Source organism: Toxotes jaculatrix, chromosome 19 (assembly GCF_017976425.1).
Source record: "Toxotes jaculatrix isolate fToxJac2 chromosome 19, fToxJac2.pri, whole genome shotgun sequence".
Lineage (NCBI taxonomy): Eukaryota > Metazoa > Chordata > Actinopteri > Toxotidae > Toxotes > Toxotes jaculatrix.
Genome location: NC_054412.1, coordinates 6385452 through 6406572, shown reverse-complemented (window position 1 = coordinate 6406572; position 21121 = coordinate 6385452). Strand labels below are relative to the sequence as shown.

The window sequence follows — 21121 nt, the reverse complement described above, 5'->3', positions numbered from 1 at the left end:
CCTCTGGTGTGACGTCTCTCGGGGCGAAGCCTGTGCCTCCGGTGGTTAGGATGAGGTTAAGTTCCTTTTCATCGCACCAATCCACAAGAGTCTCCTATTGGTTCACACACACACAGATACATGGTTAACTCTAATTTTGAAAATCATCATTAAAGATAAGAAGACGGAAAGACAGACACAGATAGAAAGATCCAGAGAGATAAATGGACAGATTGATACATTACATACCTTGATTTCATCTATCTCATCTGGCACTATCTTGTAGGCAGCGATCATACCTCCCAACCTGAGAAAGGAAGGAAGTTATTAGATCACACACAAAGGTCATCCATGTATTAGATTCCAGACAACATGCTTTATGGATCCCGGTAAGAAAATCCTCTTTTGTTTTGCAGCCCTCAACAGGGAGGTCAAAATGTTTAGGTGAGGAGCAGCAGATCTCGCCAGAAGTCAGTGTTTTCTTTAATAAGCACTTAGCAGGAGTGGAGAGTTTAAACACCGGGTGACCAGTTGAAGGACAGTCTCTCTTCTCTATTTATACACCACCCTGCTCCCACAGGTGGAATATCCAAATGGATCAGCAGGTCAGGGTGCAGACTTAGGATGTTGTGGTTCATCTCTAACTTTCTCAGAGTAATAAGGCAGAAAATACCCCTGTAAAAAAAGAGACTGATGCCAGACATGCACTCCAAAGCCCCGTAAATATAGATTTAAAAAAAAAACAAAAACTGAAACATCCTCTGCCCTCCAGCCTCTCTGGCCTTGCAAGCAACAAAACCCTACACCACTATAACAGAAAATGCGGGCCTGTGAAGACAATGATGGAGAGAGAAGAGATGACAAGTGTGAGAGAAACAGGAAATAAAGACAGTCAAATCAAACCAAAAAAGCAGCAGGAAGAAGTGAGAGACAGAAATATAACAGCAAAAAGGAGGAGAGAGAGAATGCCCTTGAACATCCCCTCCTGAAAGGATTTTTCCACAGGATGGCCCACTGAAGAGGGAGCTCTGACAAGGACAGAGCTACTGCTGCAGAACAGCGAGCCATGGCGACCTCCTGTGGCCAGTCTGAGTATGACACCCCAAAAACAACAACCCCAGGCTCAAGGTGAAGGCTCTGCACAGACACCCCTTATATAACCCTTTTTTTTTTTTTTTTTTTTTTTTAAGGAGCGCTATTTTAGGGACTCAACTGCATCATGTTTCCCCTCCGCGTCAGCTACTTAAACACCCTCCCTCAGACAAATACCCGTGAACTTCATGAACATTAACGCATCCTCTTATTTTTCTGCCTTTCAGATACTTTTACACACACACACACACGCGCACACACACACACTCACACAGAGAAACAATAACTCTTCGCACGCTGAGTTTACAAAGAGTAAATTCTGCACCCGGGAAATATCATTCACTAAAATCCATCGGCTCTGCTCAGTTTTCAAACTGTGCGGTGGAGCAGCATAGAGACGCGCTGAGCAAGACAACGGCAAAATACTGCAGCGAGCATGCATGGAGACTAAGCCTGAAACTCAGAGAGAAGCTGTCTGCTTCTGACAAAAGAGGCTGAGAAGTCAGAAAGAATCATTTAAGAAGTGCTTTTTCATGAAACACTGCACACATGTAGGGCTACCAGGAGCATCCACTAACTTGTGCACCCATACACACAACATCGACACGCACACACCCCTGCTGACATTCCTTTGATGGCACGAGTGATTTACTCCTCCTGATGTGCTTGGGAGGGGTGTGGGGTGGGGGAGGGGGGTTGGCATCTCTGTATGTGTCTGTGTGTGTACGTGAGTGTGTGTTTTATATGTGTTCATGCATGTGCATTCGTCCACTTCCTGTGTGTTTGTGTTTGTGTGTGCGTCTGTGTTACACCTCGGGAGAGTAAAGGAGCTGTCAGGACAAATCACCTCTCTCCCTCTCCTGGGGTTTTTATGCCTCTCTGTTTCAGCCCAAATGAAAATATGCTCAACACAAATAACTAGGGTTCCTTCCCACCGTTTCCAAGGCAACCCCTCCTGTCTGATGCCTCTAGTTGCCATGTTGTTCATCGTGAGAGAGTGTGTGAGAGTTTGTGTGTGCCAGCGAATGTTTGTGTTTCCGTTTTCTTTCTTTCTTTTTTTTTGGGTAACCTTCGGGGATACCATTTCTGTGCGAAAGGACCAATATGTTGGTGACTGGACATTTTTGAGTGTGTGCAGGTGAGTACAGTTGTATGTTCATGGAATATCTTTAATGTATGTATATGTCTGTATGTGCATGCCATTAAACAGAAATGGAATCTGTGTTTACAGACATATATGGTGTATACACCACATGTAGAGAGCACACTTACTGACATAAAGCTCTCATGTATTGCCCATCACTACAGACAGGTAAAGAATGTGTCTGTAGTTTTGCCACACACACTACATGTGACCTATGTATGCTTTTCTATATGCATGTATGTTTACATATGTATATGTATGTAATTTTATTGACATATGTGTGTGTGTTTACAGTATAGACAGAAATGGGCGAACATGTGAATGTGAATTTGTGCAATATATCTGAATGAACATGAATATTATATTCATTATTATATTCATGTAATAATATGCACCAATGCATGCGTATAGTGTGTGTATGTATATATGTATAGATGTGAATGTATCCATAAATGTGTGTTTCAGCATGACCGGCTTCTTTGCAGATAGAGTGCTCGGCTGTATTTTGGGTGGGTGTGCTCTGAATTGAGGGAAGCCTATTATAGGGGAAAGGGCCTGCGACATTTTAATCTCCAACACCCATCTATGTCTCTTTCTAGTGTGGGGGGTTATGACATATAAAGCTCTTCTTCAGACCGCAGGCTAAAGGTAGTCAGCGTGGAATAAAGGCTTTTTACTCGAGGTGTGGAAAAATCCTGATGCGGGCAGAGGAAGGAATGGATAGGAAAAGAGTGGGGCAGGCGGAGGGAGGTGAAGGGGGGGGTGAGAGCACGGCAGTAGTTTTGGCCTGAAAGCCTGGACGCCACAGCCAAATCTTTCTATGAATAAAAGACGAGCACAGAGAAGAGGATAAAGAGAGAAAGACAGAATGAGAGAGAGAGAGAGAGAGAGGCACAGAGTGAAAAGAGCGAGAAAAAGGAGGGATAGGCTGTCAGAGGCACACTTAACAAGAGAGAGGAAAAGTACGAGTGTGTATGTGGGTGCATGTGAGCCAGCTGCAAATCTCAGTGGTTGTGGGACACTTCCAAGATGAGACCCATCTGCCAGGGTGATTTCATTAATAATACAAGCTCTTTGTACAGGGCACTCAATCTCACTCTCTCTTTCTTTCTCTTGCTGTCTTACACCCACACTCCATCCAGGGAGGAGACGAGAGCCATGGCCATCTCCACACTCCCAGTTGTAGCATGGAGTCGAGCCCATTACAGCTGAGTTGTTGGTTCGTCCATATGTGGGAAAGCTCTCAAGGGGTCACCCCTCAACATGTTAGCTGATGGAAGGAAGGATGGAGGGATGGAGGAGGAGGTGGTGGAGGAGGAGTGGACTAGTCCACCTCTTCAATACCCTACCGTGACGAGAGCCCTGAGTGCTCAGCGAGGGGTTCCACTCCCATGATTCCACTCACAGCCACTAAACAACACACACAAAGTCTCAGAAACACAAACACACACACACATACACAGTCACACGCACCCACACTGTAAAATATTCTGCAGACCACTCCACCCTACAAGCATTCTATTTATTTACAGAATAAATGTCATCCTGGTTCAGAGCTGCCGTTGCTGACAGTCTCTCCCTCTCTCATTTCATTTTCTAACCCATCCCGGCTACGCCACATGTCAAACAAACTTCCCATATTTAAACAACAAAGTTAACATCTGTGGCAAAAACAAGCACTGCTCACCTGTGTGTTTCAGTCACTTGCAATATAAACTACACCTTTGCTCGGGTGTGCAGGTTAAACCTCAGAAACTGAGGCTTCACTGTCACACAACTGAGTCACATAGTTATATAAATATGTTTGCTTTTTATTTGCAGGGAGCAGATAAACAAAAGAACACAAAAGACCAGTCTTGTATGTATAGCATATGTATGTATAAATGATTCTTAAATACCAAATCTTCTAACTGAATAGAGGCACATATGTAGATCCTGAATATATTGGTAAAATGTAAAATAAACTTTGTACAGAACTGAAGACAGAGACAGAGTTATCGTGTTTATCAGCATTAGCTGTTCCTTGAGGGCAGTGGAATCAGTAAGCACAACAGCCATATACAATCACTCTGTAACTTGATATAAGCAACTTAATCTCTCTTATTTACATACAAGCTACACAAGAACATTGTCAGTCATGTGGAGTTGTACTTGTGTCACCTGAAGTCCATCATTCACTCTCCTTTTAGCTCTGTTTTGGCCTTTGCATCTCCTCTTAAGCTCTATTACGTTCACCAGCTCGTTGCTAACTCGGTCTGCATGCAGGTAAGTGTGAACCAAAACAGTAAAGCTGAGGGCCGTAAAACCAAAACAATGCGCTGAAAAAAGCTAAAATGCTCCACAGTGCTGAAGCGGAACCGGTGGTCAGGTGAGGATTCACGGATGATTTGTCATTTAAGACGATCTTTTAACATTTACACATACACATACACATACACATTCAATCCATTGTTAATATACAAATATTGATTACAGCAGCTTTAAGAATGTGACTGTAAGCACTTACTGATGTGCATCTGGACGATGATGTGATTGCTTAACTTAGCATAAAACACTGTATGAATATTTTCAAGAAAGTTGATCCAAGTAGGATTTATGGTTATTACAGTGTTTATCGATCGAAGCTCTAACAGCACAGGGTCATGTGTGAATGTGTTTCTGAGTGTGTGTGTGTACTTTTGTCCCCTGACTGTCGCCTCGCTGTGAAATTGGGCCCACTGTCACCCATCTGATTGACTTCTAGCTATTGTTAGCCACGACAATTTGTAAAATTGACAAAGGTTGTTACCACACAAGTTGCTGGAGGGCAGAGACACAGAGCTGGCTCCACAGCTCAGGAGAAAGGCTCGCTCAACCTTCAACACATAAACACACACGCACACAGAAATGCAAACCCACAGCATACAAAAACATGAATCTGAACAAAAGTACTCGCTCACACTGGAAAGGTAAAGATGCAAACAAAAAATGAATTCATACAGACGGGAACACACACACACACACACACACACACACACACACACACACACACACACACACACACACACACACACACACACACACACACACCTCTGCCTCGTCTGTGTGTCCTTGAGTCTGGGTATCATTTGTTTGACCCCCCCCCTCCTCCTCTGTTACTCTTTCTCTTTTTTTGCCACATATCATTTTTCTCTCCACCTGACACACCTCTGGAAGCTCCTGAATGCCAAAGTGGGCAGACTGATTGATTGCATGTGCCAATGTGTGTGTGTTTGTGTGCCTGGGACACACTATGATTATAGTTTATGTTATGTGTCCTGCTGTGGCCCCACAGTCCCTCCCTCCTTCCCTCCCCCGCTCTCTCTCTCTCTCTCTCTCTCTCTCTCTCTCTCTCTCTCTCTCTCTCTCTGTGTCTCCGTCTATGTGTCTCTGTCACAGCAGCAGTGGCACATTGAGGGCACAGCGTTCCGGCTGGTCAACCTGATGGAGCCGCTGACTCGTGGTGTGGCGTGGATTAAAATGGCATGGAGGATCTCAGGCCAGTGGAGGTCAGCCAGAGCCCGTCTGCATCAGCTACCATCACCGAAACACAGCAGAGCAGACGGGGATGCTAACACGGACTGGCTGTCCTAGTGTCCAGTTTTAATGTTTAACAGCACCGTGTTTAATCCGAGTTTAACCCTATCAGTTCCCTGGTATACAACACATCCATCCAAAGTGCCTTTTTAGTGAAATGAGTGGACCACAGAGCCCCTAACTCTGCATTCACACTGAGCAATGCCATCAGCAGTCACTGGAAGTACATTCATATTCTATCGAGCTCAACAGCACGGCAACCTAGCCAACAAACCTTTCATCAGTAAAATTGCCAACCAAAATAAGTAGGCCACAACTGAGCCTTTTATCAACTGTCACCAGCCAATCACATTTCCTTTACTTATGTGATTCTATTCTATGAACATTAGCTCCGTCTTGAAAGTGCAAAATTGATAATCTCTTGATTTTAGCCATTGGAAATGTCAAGAGTTCCCCATAACTTTTATAGCAGTGACATTAAGGTGGAATTCAAAGCCCCTTGGGATGCCATGAATGCAGACCTTGCCTTGACTTGTATCCAAATATTCAATTATATAAATCCACTAAACGGTTTGTCATTGTCATTGTACACTTACTATCAATAGTGACCTTCTTTAACAAACCACTTTGTACACAGGTTTTCAATTATCAGTGCAAATCATTCCATAGCATGCATGTAAAAAACATGTCCTGTTTCTAGTTGGTTTAAACACTTAAAGATTTACTGTCTCATTTACTGTTCAAAATGAATTATTAAGTTGTTCAAACCTTCCACTGGCAAAAACCCACATTACAGTTGCAACTGGAAGATTTTGCACTCTCAGTAGCCAATGACAAAAGACCAACCCAACATCACACAACATCAAGTTGCTCACAGTGAAAAAAATTCACTAATTTTAGCTCAAGAGAGAAAGTGAATAAAATGTCATTTCCATGATTGACCCTGTAACACACACAGTCTAAAGCATGTCCACGTGTGCATGTACAAAAACATAACAGTACAGTCTCTCAGTTGAATTTCTCCAGCGTACCCCACTGCAAAAATAAACATGCGATGATCCCTGATCGCTATCTAATGCGACATGCCCATGACATGGACAAGCCCCCTCACACTCATGCTCTCTGTGTCACACTCAGACCCAACACATACATTACACATCAGCCTCAAAATAAACATACCGTAAAAGACATGACAAGCATGCACCGGTCCCCACAGCGGGGGACCGGTGACACTTCAGTGATATTGACTGGTGTAATACTGTGACAGGGGAGCAGGGGAGCTCCAGCAAATCAATGGCCGTGTGGAGAATGGCTTGGATGTCTAGAGAAGCGTGTCTGAGGTTGCATGTTGGGGTCACAGTTTGCGGTGCTTCAGTCACAGGCTGAGATGTCTGAAAGGCGATGTGTGATATGTGCAGCGATATAAACAGACTGTAATTGATCAGCGCGAACATCACATGAGCTCGACTTATAAATCTTAGTGGCATCAAATTTGACATTTAACATACTCTCTCTTCTGCTGCAGTCTGTTATAGTTGACATATATATAGTATATACCCAAAGCTATATGGACAGGTTTTCTGTTGACTGATATTTCAGACAACAGTGTCCCAGAAGACTGGTTCTTAGAGAGGCATATTAATGACCATGGTTTTTGGAATGAGATATTAAACAGTCGCATAAAGGTGTAATGTCAAGATGTCCACACTGAACTGACCACATATTGTCTATTTTTATATAGGGTGAGGCTTCCTTTTATGAAGCAGTCAGTGATTTGTAGTGAATAGTTTGCCAGGTTTTTATTACCTTCACAATCCTCATGAAATTTCAACTTTTCACTTCTATGTTTTTATGACTGAAACTCACAGAAAACCATGCAACCACCACCTCAGCAATTTCAATAGATCGTGAAACATCCTTTTTAAAGCTACTGAAAAGCTGCATCAACAATGCTTTAATGTGCCTGTTTGGACAAACACTAATATTCACCTGTGACGAAGATTATTGTTTTCCTGTGTGTTTTTTATGCACTTGTCACTGATCACATCCCTGTTAATAAAAACAATGGCTGATTTCTCCTCCTTTAGCTTCTTTGAACAAATAATGACTTCTTGCAGCTACCAGGAGTCATCCTTAAACAGAAGAGTGCTGCAGCTCTTTTGTTGTTGCCATGCATGCTGGGAATTTCTCTCCATAGGGCGACACCGAGCCCCGACATGTTGTGTTGAAGAGATATTTTTAGTTTCTTAGTTACGCTCTGGCACAAAAAGAAGACGGCTTCCACACAGAAACACACACAGAGACGCACACATGCAGAGAGCCTGTGCATCTTCTTTGTGTGGTAGATTTAAGGTAAGTCAAAGGACTTTTCTCCGGATGAGACACTTGTGCGCATGAAGGTACAGTGTTGCTCAACGTTTTCAGTTCTGTCTGTGGGTTGAATTATCTTGTAAAAGGCCAATACTCACAGGGAGGGATCGTGTACAAGATCTTTGAGGTTGACGCCACTGCGGTCCTCTGCGAGGTTTCGAAAACAGCTGTCACTCACTGGATAGACAGAGACAGAGGGAGGCAAAAGAAAATTAAGTTAGCACACAAATTCATGAGCAGTCTGAACTGAAATACATGAGGGGTTTCAACACAAACTGCTATTGTTACATCACAGGTAAATAATTCCTTCTCATGAATGCAGGTAACAACGAGGGAAAAGGTATCATGCTAATGAAAAACTGAAATCTTTTAGCTTCCAAAAAATCGTTTACTCTCGTGCCAGCTAACTTTGTAAGACGAAGAATTACTATTTTCGAATTTTCTAAACTGTGTCATGGTTGGCCACATGTGATTACTCAAGGTGGGAAACTGAGCTAATCTTCAAATGAAAGAACATGACGAAATACACCAAAATTATCCCTGTTTGAAGTAATGATGAAAACTAGAGGAACAAGATCCAAGAGTCTCCAAGCACATCCCTGAATGTATCTGTGCCTCTTTGGGCACATTTCTGAATTCACTCTCACATTTTGGTCCATATTTCACACCTGTGACTTGACAAAAAAAACAAACAGTATCTTGGGCACACGGGGCTTGTCCATTGTGTCTAAATTAGGGAGAATATAATGCTCTCATTTGTTACAGCTCCACTTGTCAGTTTCAATTGTTATAAGACAGGTGTGCCTGAATATAAAAATGATGTCTGGTGTAACTACTACAATGTTCTTCCAGGTATGTTGCAAATGAAATATATCCGCTATCTGAATAAAGTGAACAGTGATATCCCACCTCCCTGCCCTCACCCTGCACACGTTTTGATCACACAGAGCCTATGTGAAGCCACACCTTCATCATCTCCAACCTTTCCTTATAAAACCACGGCGGCCCCTCGACTGCAGAGCAGGTGCGAGCCACATGAGTCATCGTGGTGATCACAAATGGATAGAGTGACGGATAGAGTGAGACAGGGAGGAAGATGAAGACATGGGGAGAGGAAAATGGAAAAAAAAAACACAAAGTGAGAGGAGACAGAAAGAGACAGACAAGGACGATGATGCAGAGAGGGACAAGGTGTTTTGTGAACTGACAGGGCCAAACGTGAATGGACACGCTCAGGTCTTAAAATAGATGCAAAACGAAGCACTGGAGGAGGGCAGATGGTGGTGGTGGTGGTGGTGCAGTGGATTTAATCCAAAAAACTTGATGTGCTAGTTGTAGACAAGACTGGAAATGTCATGATGTTGCTCCAATGAAGTGCCATGATCCATGAACGACAGGAGGGGAGGAGGGATAGGCTGAGTAGATGGGTGAAGCAAGAATGGTGTAAAAAATGGAAGTGGGGTGGCAAAGGGGGGGATGTGAAGTGAGGAATGCAACAGAGGTGAAGAAAAAGGATGGCAAAGGATGGAAGGAAGAGAGAAGGAAGGATTTTTACAGAGAGAAAGAGGAGGAAGGGTGATGAGGAGAAAAGCAGTACCGATGGGGCAGCGCTGTGGAGACAGAGGTAAACAGAGGGTGCAGGACGTTGCTCTGGGCTCTGGCAAATAAATGGGAGAGTGCTGACATTTGCACACTGAGCCAGCTCAGAAAGAGAGAAAGAGAGGGAGAAACAAGAGAGACAGAAAGACTGCGGGAGGGGGTTGGGGGGGGGGGGGGGGGGGGTAGAGATACAGAGAGAAAAAAGGTTGAGGGAGGAGAGGAAAAGGGGAGCAAGCACATGGAATACACACCATCCTGGCTTTAGAGGGGCACTGCTGCAAAAGTGCATATGTGTGTGTGCATGTATTTTGTGTGTGTGTGTATGTGTGTGAAGAGGGAACTTCCTTCAAGACTGCAGTATTCCTTCCTCTCTCTCACACACACACACACACACACACACACACACACACACACACACACACACACACACACACACACACACACACACACACACACACACACACACACACACACAGCCCTCCTCAGTCTTTCTCTCCCAGCTACCCCTTGATCTAAAAATAGCCGTTCCACTCTCCTACAAGAGGCAGCAACCATTCTGAACCAATCAACACGCTCTGTCAAAGGCATCGGTACCCACCACCCCTCTATGTGTGTGTGTGTGTATGCATATGTGTGTGTGTGTACAACAAGGGGAACTCCTGACTGAAGGTAATAAAACTGCCCCTCCCTGCTGCACTGGTTAGTAGAAATGGTGGGAAAGCGATCCCTTCTAGAAAACAATAGCTCAGAGAAGAAACAGAAAGCAAGAGGGAGAAAAGGGGGGAACAAAAAGAGGGAGAGAAGGAGTGAGAGTGGAAGAGGGGGAGAGGGAGATCTGGCTGCAGTTGAAACAGGCTTCAAAGGAATATTAATGTGATCCTGTGCAAGAGCTGAAGACAGGGGAAGAGAAGGGGGAAGAGGGAGGGAGGAAGGAAGAGGAAGAGTGAGAGGGGAGGGGATTAAGGTGCGCAAGGATTCATGACGCTGCTCCCACCCACCTCCAAAGCTCCGCCCATGCACTTTTCTCCAGGTAAATCAGCAGCTTAGCTTTAATCCACCCCCCCCTCCCCAACTGCCCACCCCACCCCGAATACCGCTGTGCACTGCACCATCTCTGGTGTCCCTGAAAGCCGCAATGTAGGAGCGACCTGGGATTTACTCATCAGAACAGAAGTCGACTTGTTTCCTAACCCTTCGAATGGATTAGAATCAAATCTGATCCCTGAGCAGCAAGCAGGTGCCGCTCCATTCCCAGGTCACTGTGAATGTGAAGCGTGCCACCCCAGAGGGCGCTATTCCCCACTGTACACAGCACGCTAAAGGTCAATACTTCTACATGGCTGGACAATCTCTAGCAGACAGACAGCTAATGCCAGATGGACTCTTGTCGGAGCTGAGACTGGTTGAGACTCTGGACTACCAGTGTACCTTGCTGCTATTCTGTGGTCAAACACATCTCATGAGATGTATATTTGATGATATCTCTTGCACAGATATCTTAAACTACACTTTATTTATCCATACCGGCACCCCTGTAATTGTGATAATTTGTCAATTCAAAATCAATTTTCTGGCGCCTATGCCTGTATTGACTCCTGTCATCTCATATTTGCCTCCACCTGTGTGTATGTATGTATGTGTGTGAGTGTAGGGGCCTGGATGTCCCCCAGGCTATATCAGTGGGAGGAGAGCAGGAGGCCTGTGCTTCAGAAGCATTACACGGGGCAACACCATTCACTCATGGGATACAGACATACACATGCTCAGGCACACTCTTAAAGGGTTAATCGCCAAGCCATAACAGAGTAGGGGAGATCAGGACACAGGGGAAGACATCAAGAGACCAAAGAGAAAAGAACTGATCAGGGAGGGAAAAAAATGTCAATATAGAACAAAAATGAACAGGAAAACCACCAAGGGAAATATTGCCTAATAGGGAAGGTAGAGACAACGAGAAAAGTACATATAGCAAAAGGATTTTGAAGCTCTGTTTCCCTGTATCAGCTCTCCTGGAGGTAACACAGTGTAAAAGCAGCGGCCATGTCTGCACAACGCAACTGAACGCTGTGGTGCTGTTTCATATGTCCATTCTCTGTCCTTTTTGCAGTGATGATAAGATAAAAAAGAAAAATGCAAAATGGGCGTGACACAATTTGGTGTCATTATACTACCTTTTTCAGTATACCTGTTTCTTTCTCGTCTAAACACAGAATGTACTCACAACCTACTGGAAATTAGTGTGTGATATGGAATTGGGACACGGCTACAGTCCATCTAACAAGTAGGACAGATGCTGTCTGTCTTACAGACAGCTTGTGTTGTGGTCTATCAGTGAACCAGATAGCAAGGTCAGCAAGCAGTCTAAATTTGGTCTGCATGTGATAAAGGTAAAGTTAGCATGCAGTCTAGCTGTCTATTTCTGTTACAGGTACTCTGGGTTAGTCAGCAGGTTGGAGCTGTCCTTCTGTAAAACAGTAGCTTAGCTAGCTAGCAGGTTATGTGCTGTCAGTCTGTCAGCCACAAGCAGAGGGGGATTCATAAACTGCTACTATGTTCCACTCAATCATTTCCAGGACATAAAGCAGTCAGCACTCATTATCTCCCTGGGATCCCACGCTAATGGGGTTTTCCCTTATAGCAAGTCCTCACACACACACACACACACACACTCACACACACACCCAACACACTGCTCACATGCACAGCGTGCCTCTGTATGCATTTACACACATACTGCACATAGAAAAGTATTACACAATGAACAGACAGTGTCGTGCACACTTTTCCAGGTACATGAACACACCTATACACGCACACAGCCTTGAACACCTTGCCTCAGATCAGCAATTTGACACAACTAGGCACACTGTACAAGACAGTGTGCCTAGAGTTGCGTGTGCCAAAGTCTGCTTCCAGTCCAATTATGACACTGCTTATCTATCATTATGGGACCAAAACCTGCTGAACAATACAGAAATCCAGGTGTTTATCCAGTGGATATTATGTAAAGTTCAAGGAAAGAAAAGAATGTCCATTTCACTAAACTTGCCAAGAATACATTAACATGTTTCAGCAGCATTCACCAGTATAACTGAACTGAATTTATTTTGTCCAAAAACATATCTGTATATCTATACATGTGAAGGAAAATTTTCAAATCCACCAGTGGAAGGGTAGCAGAGCATCGCCTTCTTTGCCTGAGCAGTCCACTTGGCATCTTTATTGCTTCCTGTTCTTTATCTGCTAACAGCAGTGCCAATGGCCCTCCAGCCCTGGAGAAGCTACTATGGAGGTCAAACACTGGATTGGGCTGACATCTGCTGGTGGGAGGGACAACACCTCTGCACACCAATAAGCCTCAACCAAAGTGATATCACTGCCTCCTGTCTCCTATTTTACTGGCTTGTTCTGTGTTAAATGGAAACACTGGGCCCCAGGCCTCGGATTAAATGGGCTTAATGATGAATAGAGGTATGGATCCGCCTCCAGATTGTAATGGGGTGGGGTAGACATCTGACTAGAGGGCTCTCAGTACTACAACCCCCTCCTAGCCTGAAAAGGAGAGGAGAGGAGAGGAGCAGTGGTGCACAAATACCAGCATCTTCATTCCATGGCAGGGTAAATTTCCAAATTAATAAAGGCTTCACAGTGCTGGGTAAAATATAGTAACAGAAATAACAGCAGATAACCTAATCTAATATAAACCCACTGTATCTTAGCAACCTTGTTAATTCTGAAAGGAGCAGTGGGGTAAGCAGCAGAATCACAACATCCATCATCAAAGACACACCCAACAGCAACACACACACATATACACACACTACTTAGTCACAAACTCTCAAACCCACGACAACATGCACATGCACATGCTATCTTACCATTAGCCGCTATCTCAATCACACTGTGATGCAGATGATTGCATACACATGTGTAGAGCTACACGCTCAGGCACATACACACAGATCCTCAGGCTTACTGTAAGCAGCCGGGAGAATGGAGGGGGTGTGGAGCGGAACAATGGGATCCTAATCGTCGGGCTGCATTTCAAAGCATCTCCCCTCTACAACACTTTTCTAGATAAGATTTGAAAATGCTATTTATATCTGCGGGGAAAGGAGCCAACCAGCAGCTTGATTTTCATTTATTTGAAGTCAGATCTAAATTGGGGTGAAGTTACATAATGCAAGGAGTGCGACACTCCACCTGCTACTGCTGAGCCAGCCACTGAAGAACACTACGGAGGGAAACAGCCCGAAAAAAATGCACTGGGGCCACGTTAATACTGCAGCTAATAATTACTCTATCGGCTTAATAACCATTGCTTACTACACCAGCGGAGCCTGGCTCATCCGTGTGGGTACAGCAGTGGGCCGATCCACATCTCAAATCCAAACCTACTCCAGCGTAGCCAGGCCAAAATCCGGCAACCATACTGAGCCAAGGACAAAACAACACAGCACAACATGGCCCAGTCCCCCCACGCACCAGATGTGCAGAGACAGAAAGACAGAGAGGGAAAGACAGCTCTGTTCTTCACAGCTGTGTCCCAGGCAGGCAGGCAGGCAGGCAGGCAGGGCCCAGCCCTGGCCCCGTCTCTCCCAACTCTCCCCCTCCCTGTCTCCCTGGAGAGGAGAGGCAGCTCCATCCCAGGCTGAGTAAAGGAGGAGGAGGAGAGGTGGTAGGATGGACATGTGGAGTTGAGGGAGGGTGAGCTGGAGCCTAACCCTGACAGGATTAAGAGAGCAATTCACACTGGATGAGAGGAGGGGGAGTAGAGAGAAGAGAAGAGAAGAGAAGAGAAGAGAAGAGAAGAGAAGAGAAGAGAGGGGAGCAGCAGTGGGAATACTCTGAAAGAAAAGAGGGAGGGCAGACAGAGCAGGATAGGAAAGAGAGTAGTAAGGTGAAATGGGAAGATGGGGAAATGGGGAAATGACTGGTAGGGGGAGGCTGCGGGAAGAGAGAGATGCAGGGGAATAAATAATATACATGGGGAGCAGATGAGAGTAAAAGAGAGGAAGAATAAAAGATATGGAATGATGAGAGCAACCAGGAGAGAGTTCAGCTGAGCACTGAGCCCCTCCCTTTCCACTGCCACAGATACATTTTGACCATCTAGGTGCTCTGATAGAAATAGTTTCAGCCTCTCTCTCTCTCTAGTATCACAAAATTATTGATTCTTCTCTGCTGTTCACAGAGCCCATCTGGGCAAAAGATGGAGGGAAATTTTTCTGTAAAAGCAGAGTAAGGGTCAGAAATGTAGATATGCAGAGTATGAGAAAGAAACATTTCCACCTGAAAGTAACATGCAATCTTGATGTGGATACGTTATCAGACATGTGATCACAGGCCTTTGCATTAACACCAAATAAGTGTTCTCTTTATCTCAGTTCTGTCTAGATTGTGATCGGATCTCAATTTGCACAATAGGGAGGCACAGTTGGCGGACTAGTCAAAGAAAAGAAAAAAAAGGTTGCTGCTGTATGGGTTCTACATTTCCTGTGCTGAGGAAGGGTTCATCAGAAGCTGTTTGATGGACAGGTTGAGATAGAAGGAAGAGGTTCAGTTAGGTGACCTATGAACATGCTGCATGGAAATGCAGGTACGTCACAGTGTGTGTGTCGCGTATGCTAAAACAGGTCACTTAATCAATTAGTCAATCAACAGAAAGCTGAGGGTTCACTGAGTGCTCTGTTTCAGGAACACCCAGTTCACACTCACGTAATTAAACACATCTGCACCTGGGAACTGCCCGGTACAACCACAATCTAGTCTGGTTTGGGTACTGAGCAGCTGCTGGAGCAGTTTGAAGTACTCTAGGGCACCTCAGTACTGGTAGTGACTCTTCCTCTTACTTCTCAGTTTTGTACAATTAGAAGTGGAATGTTTATGGGGCTGCTGATCGCTCAAAAAAACAAAACAATTTAAGAGATCACCTTGGGAACTGGTTTTGACACAACTCATTAATTGAAAAAGGGGTTTATGAGTAAACTGATGATGATGATGATGATGAATTCAATCATTAGTTGGAGTCCCATATGTGCCGTAAGTCATGGAAAGAGGTAGAGAGATTGTGCTGACCCGGACTGTTCCCACGAGCTCCAGAGGCCTGCTCTTACTGTCACTTTCCACTGGAATAAATAAAACATGAGAGGCTGAACTCCAATTCCAGCGTACAGTAGTCAGCACCCTGGCACAGGAAGCGATGATACACACATACACCACCATCAAAAAAACAGACCCACCCACAATCAACCTCACCTACAACCAAAACAGTAAACATTGTTTTCACCTGCTCTAGATCTAACCTAACCTAAACTTATCTGCCATAATGCAGTGCATGTCCAAAATCTATGCACAGTCTGCTTTTAGTGATCTACCCCAGTCAGCCCACTCTCAGTCACTTCTCACACTCTGCATAGCACTCACCTGAACCTCTCTTTATCATCCAAATATCAGTGAAAAGCCTGAGACTGCAGCACCGTACAGCCTGCAGCTCTCCACAAAGGCCTTACGTATTGATGTTTTATTAACACCGCCATAAATATTGAAAAGACACTTACTAATGAAGCTACGGAGAGAAGTTCCAGAGACAATTTACGGCGCCAGGGAATACAGGGACCTTGAATATGGCAACCTACACCCCTCTTTCTACTTTACTTCTCCTTCATCTCATTTCCCACGCCATGACCGGAATACCCCTGCAGCGCCAACATTACCCCCACCCACACACACACATTTTCCCCTCAACGCCACCCCCTCCCCCCCTCCCCCCTCCCCAATCTTCATGCCCTTCTCTGTTTTTCTTGCTCAATGAAATCAATGGATTGGAGGGGCTTGATGATCTGCCACACCCCTTGCGAATATTAATCATAAATCACAGGCTCTGAGTATAATGAGGCTTGTTTCTAATGACAACGGGCATGATGAATGTGTCTGTGGCTCGGCGTGGCATTATCATATAGCCATTCAGGAGTGTGTGCATGTAGTGTGTGAAGGTTGGACGGATGTGTGGTTGTGGGTGGATGAGGTATCACAGCTTTTCCCCCATGTAGCATGACATTTCGATGGCAGAGGGCCCACGGCAAGCCAGCTCTCCGTGGCATTTCCAACAGCTGTTTACACACACACACATACACACAAACTAAATGTGCACTCTGTTTTCTCAGCACAAGTGCATGCACTATATATGCAATGCATGATTGCAGCCATTCATCTAGTGCTGTTTATTATAAAGCAATAGTAGATGTCATTTGAAGTATCTGTGAGTGCAAGACAGGAAAAACATAGAAGTATCATTTGACTAATTGTACACATAGTAAAACAGACACCAGGTGGTGAAAGTGAGGAAAGAACAGTTTAGAAGGGCAGCACGTCGGTGATGATGATGATCCTACAGTGGTTCTCAGTATGGATGGGCATGAGCCACCTGAGTACATAAAAGATACAGGATATAACTTGATAAGAATTACAAAGTGTTTAAAGGATCAGTTCACCACATTACGAAAGGTTGTGGCCTAATTTTTTTTTTTTATATTATCTCATCTCATCTCATCTCAAAAGAGGGAGAAAAGATGAAAGTTTTAATAAGATATTTGTCAGTATTGTAGCTAAATCTGAAAATGAAACCAGGAATGTTAATCTCACCCTGAGAAAAAATGTCTCTTACAATCCACAGCACATGCTGTCGATTGGTTTGATAAGGTCTATTTCAATAGCAGAAAACAGTTTGAATTAAAGCGACTGTTTGTGGATTTGTGGATTATCAAGTGTGACCTGGAACTTGTTTCTTCAAAGATATGTAATCGAATGTAATTTTTCACAGCTCTAATTACCACTGACAAAATTCCTCTCACCTCTATTACGGCGAGTTAGAAGTCTCAGAAACAGATTTCTCCTAGCCTGAGCAGATTAGAGCCAAAACTGTCTGCATGGCTACATACCATCAAAGGTAAGTGAGAATACATGTTTTTGTGTTATTTGTGTGAACTAACCTTTTACTTTTGACTGATTTGTAGAATTCTGCAGCTTAGGAAACAACAATTGTAAAAGGCAAGATGTTTAATATCAATACAGACTGACAGTAATACAAACAAATAAATAAATTCACACCAAACTGGCATATTCTTTTCCCTTTTTTCCCCCAACTTAGCTCCGTTACTGTGCGTGTTATCTATGGCTGCTCCATTAGTGAGCCAGGTCTTGTTAGAAGCCAAAATGAGCTCGAGAGCAGCTCTATTGATTTCAATACAAATGTGCTTACACTGGCATCAATATAGCTGCACATTTCTGATACCTCCCGTTAGAAGCTTCCCTCCTCTCCCCTTCTGCCTCCACATCCCTTCGTCCCTCATTCCCTCCTCCTCTTCCTTCCACCTCCTCCTCCTCCTACTCCTTCATCCTTCCAAGCTGCTGATGCAGGGAAACCCAGGGCTGCACCAGTACAACCACAGCTTAGCTGCACATGCCAGTGTTTGCAACCATGGACAAGCTGTGTGAATCTGCATGGAAAACACTGAGTTCATTCATTTCACTTCACTCGATATGACTAAAGCTCTGAAATGGATAGCTATTGGTTAACATTAGCAATGGGGCTCTTTATCTGTTGGCTTTTAGGGTTTGCAGTGAAACATATGTGCTGGGGCCTAATCAGATCAGGTATTGATTGGTCTTCATAGAGGAAGCTTAATGTTCTCCCTGCTCCTCTGTGATCTCTCACTCAAGGGAAGGATGGGAAGGATGGGAGGGAGGATCAGAGGCAGAGAGACTGATGGTGGAGGTGAGGTCAAGTTTTATGGTGTGACTGCAGTCAGACTTACGGGTCAAGGTTAGGCTGGCAGATGACCACTCAGAATCAATGCCAGATTTCTGATCAAAGCTAAGAGCCACATTCATGCTGACCAGGGCAATCGTTTGATGGGCAAGGCAAATGCACATCCACAACCCCAACCCTGATCGGGACAAACACGTCTCAAGAGGTGCAGCTGTCAAGCCGATTTCTGGAGCAGGAAACACGACCATATTGTAAGTGACACATTGTTCACTAAGTGGAAAGTTAATCTAAACTGCATCACCACAGGGACCCCATGTGGCGAAGATGGCAGCCTCGGCATCGTCTGGTCTACCGGATGACCTCCCCGTGACCAGCCCCCGCTCTCTGCCCGCAAATCCCATTTCATGCCAGCCATGCTTCTGAAAAGGCAAAACAAAAGCCCGATCAGCAGAGCTGCAGCTTTAGCACATTGTGCCGACAATCATCGTGAAATCAGTGGAACAAAGCAAAGCCGAACTCTGCAGCACCCAAAACTTTGCTGTGGTGCACCAGGCAGCATTTAGCTAAGGGTATGTCCGACTCTTCTTTGAGTAGAGCAAGCTTCCTGCTCCTGCCACCTGAAGGTCAACAAAGACACCTCCATCAGTGAGTTTACTGTCAAAAATTAAACTATTTTTCCTGTAAAAAGAGTTACTTGCAGTAGTGCCCCCTTGTCAGAAACAAGGATTCTGCTGGGATACTGTGACTAATTCCCCCTTGACAAACACATACCTGAACATTAAATCAGGTATGCGTTTGCACAATAAGAGCAGAAGAGCAGGTTAGAGTGGTGGATGGAGCTGTGGCAGCAATGGCCGCATGAATATGACCAGATCAGCTGATGAATGAGCCAGTGACTGCAAAGCATGAATGAAGCAGAGGCCAATCGGCTAATTCAAATCCGACCTCAGTGCTCTGCCTGAAGACTTTAACAAGAAAATCTTAGTTAAAATACAGAATGTGTTGTTTGTCCTGGCATGTTTGGTTAGGTTTAAGCACTAAAAAATGCAAGTTGCATTTCCCCCCAGCTCTGAAACAATCAGCCGATTCAGTGATTAGCCACAGGTCAAGTGACTGACTGACTAAATTGATCAATTTAACAATTATTTTTCATAATAAACTGAGTAATGAAAATAATTGTTACTTACAGCCCTACCTCCTTAATCCCATTACATCCTAAAACACCTTGTATGACCTCCTCAAACATGAGGTGTAGTGTCGCCTATACCACGGTAATATTTTTTGAAGAGTGCCCTTGTTGAGAAAGACATACCTAAAGTAGCAAATGCACAGAGGAAACAAACTCCTATGGATTAAAGTTACAATCAACACGTTCCATACGCTGCCAGGGCTTGTTGTTGATGTGTTTGTTAATGTGTGAGTGGGTGGGTGGCAATACATGAGTGTATGTGTGCGCATATGTGTGTGCGCGACCTATTAGACTCCTCTTATTTCCCAGGATGCTGAGTTTTACATGCCCACACACACACACACACACACACACACACACACACACACACACACACACACACACACACACACACACACACACACACACACACACGCACAGACACACACACATGGGGAGTGCCCCAGGCCCGGCTGTACTAATGAAGCAGCCTGTAAGCAGCTACCTTCATTACATTCAATCCTCTGGACAGTGTCAGCAATTACATTGCAGCTTCCCACTGTCAGAGCTCTCTCTCTCTCTCTCTCTCTCTCTCTCTCTCTCTCTCTCTCTCTCTCTCTCTCTCTCACTCTCTCTCTCTCTCTCTCTCTCTCTCTCTCTCTCTCTCTCTCTCACACACACACACACACACACACAGTCAGTTGGAAGCTTGTCCTTCTTCTCAAGGCTAATGGTAGCTGAGGTTGATGCAGGAAGGACTTCCTGCTCTTCTTCTTCTTCTATGGTGATGAGTGTTTGGCTCAGGCTCAGCTGTTTAAAACCCAAACCCCTCAATGCATCTAACTCAAACCCACCACCATGTCTCTCTCTAACCCAGCCTCTCTCTATGGTGAGGCAGGAGGGAAGCCCGGAGGCGAGGGGGGAAGCTGCCTAATAGAGTGCTCCACTTGCCATATTTCACACATCTCATCACTTATCCCACAGAGACACGCATACATGTACATGTCAGTGTGGGGGCAACCAAGAGGGAAGCCCCTGGAGGAGTCAGAGCATTCAGGGAGTTTTTCAGGGATTGGTCTGACTGTGATGTTGCGCAGGAATTGAAACCTACGACTTCTAATCATTAGGCAAATTTGTACTGAGAGAAATAAGTCCCATTACTACTGGCAATGATGTACAAATGCATCTGATATGTAAATAACCTATGGTGACCACAGATGCATTTTTCTACACCCAAGGCTGCAACTTATGATTATTTTCATTATTGTTTAATATGCTCATTATTTTCTTGTTTACTGTTATTAATCCTTTTTGAGCACCCTAGGGATTCAAGTGCCAAACATGAACTGTGTGTCCGGCCATGGACCTATGTTTCATGTCATTCCCCGTCTCTCTCTCCTCTCATTTCCAAGTCAACTTGGAAGTTTTTAAAATAGCTGCTAAT

At 44.6% G+C, this 21121-nt stretch overlaps 1 protein-coding gene across 3 annotated transcripts in view; it reads right to left on the bottom strand.

The window, feature by feature from the left end:
* Nucleotides 1-21121, bottom strand: part of gphnb (gephyrin b) — a 79007-nt gene that overhangs the window by 46188 nt on the left and 11698 nt on the right. For all 3 annotated transcript variants that reach the window (XM_041064259.1, XM_041064258.1, XM_041064257.1), the window contains exons 2-4: nucleotides 8239-8317; nucleotides 229-286; nucleotides 2-94 (exon numbers count right to left, since the gene is read on the bottom strand). In XM_041064259.1, coding sequence (XP_040920193.1) covers nucleotides 2-94; nucleotides 229-286; nucleotides 8239-8317 — 230 coding nt within the window. The remainder of the gene's footprint in view (nucleotide 1; nucleotides 95-228; nucleotides 287-8238; nucleotides 8318-21121) is intronic.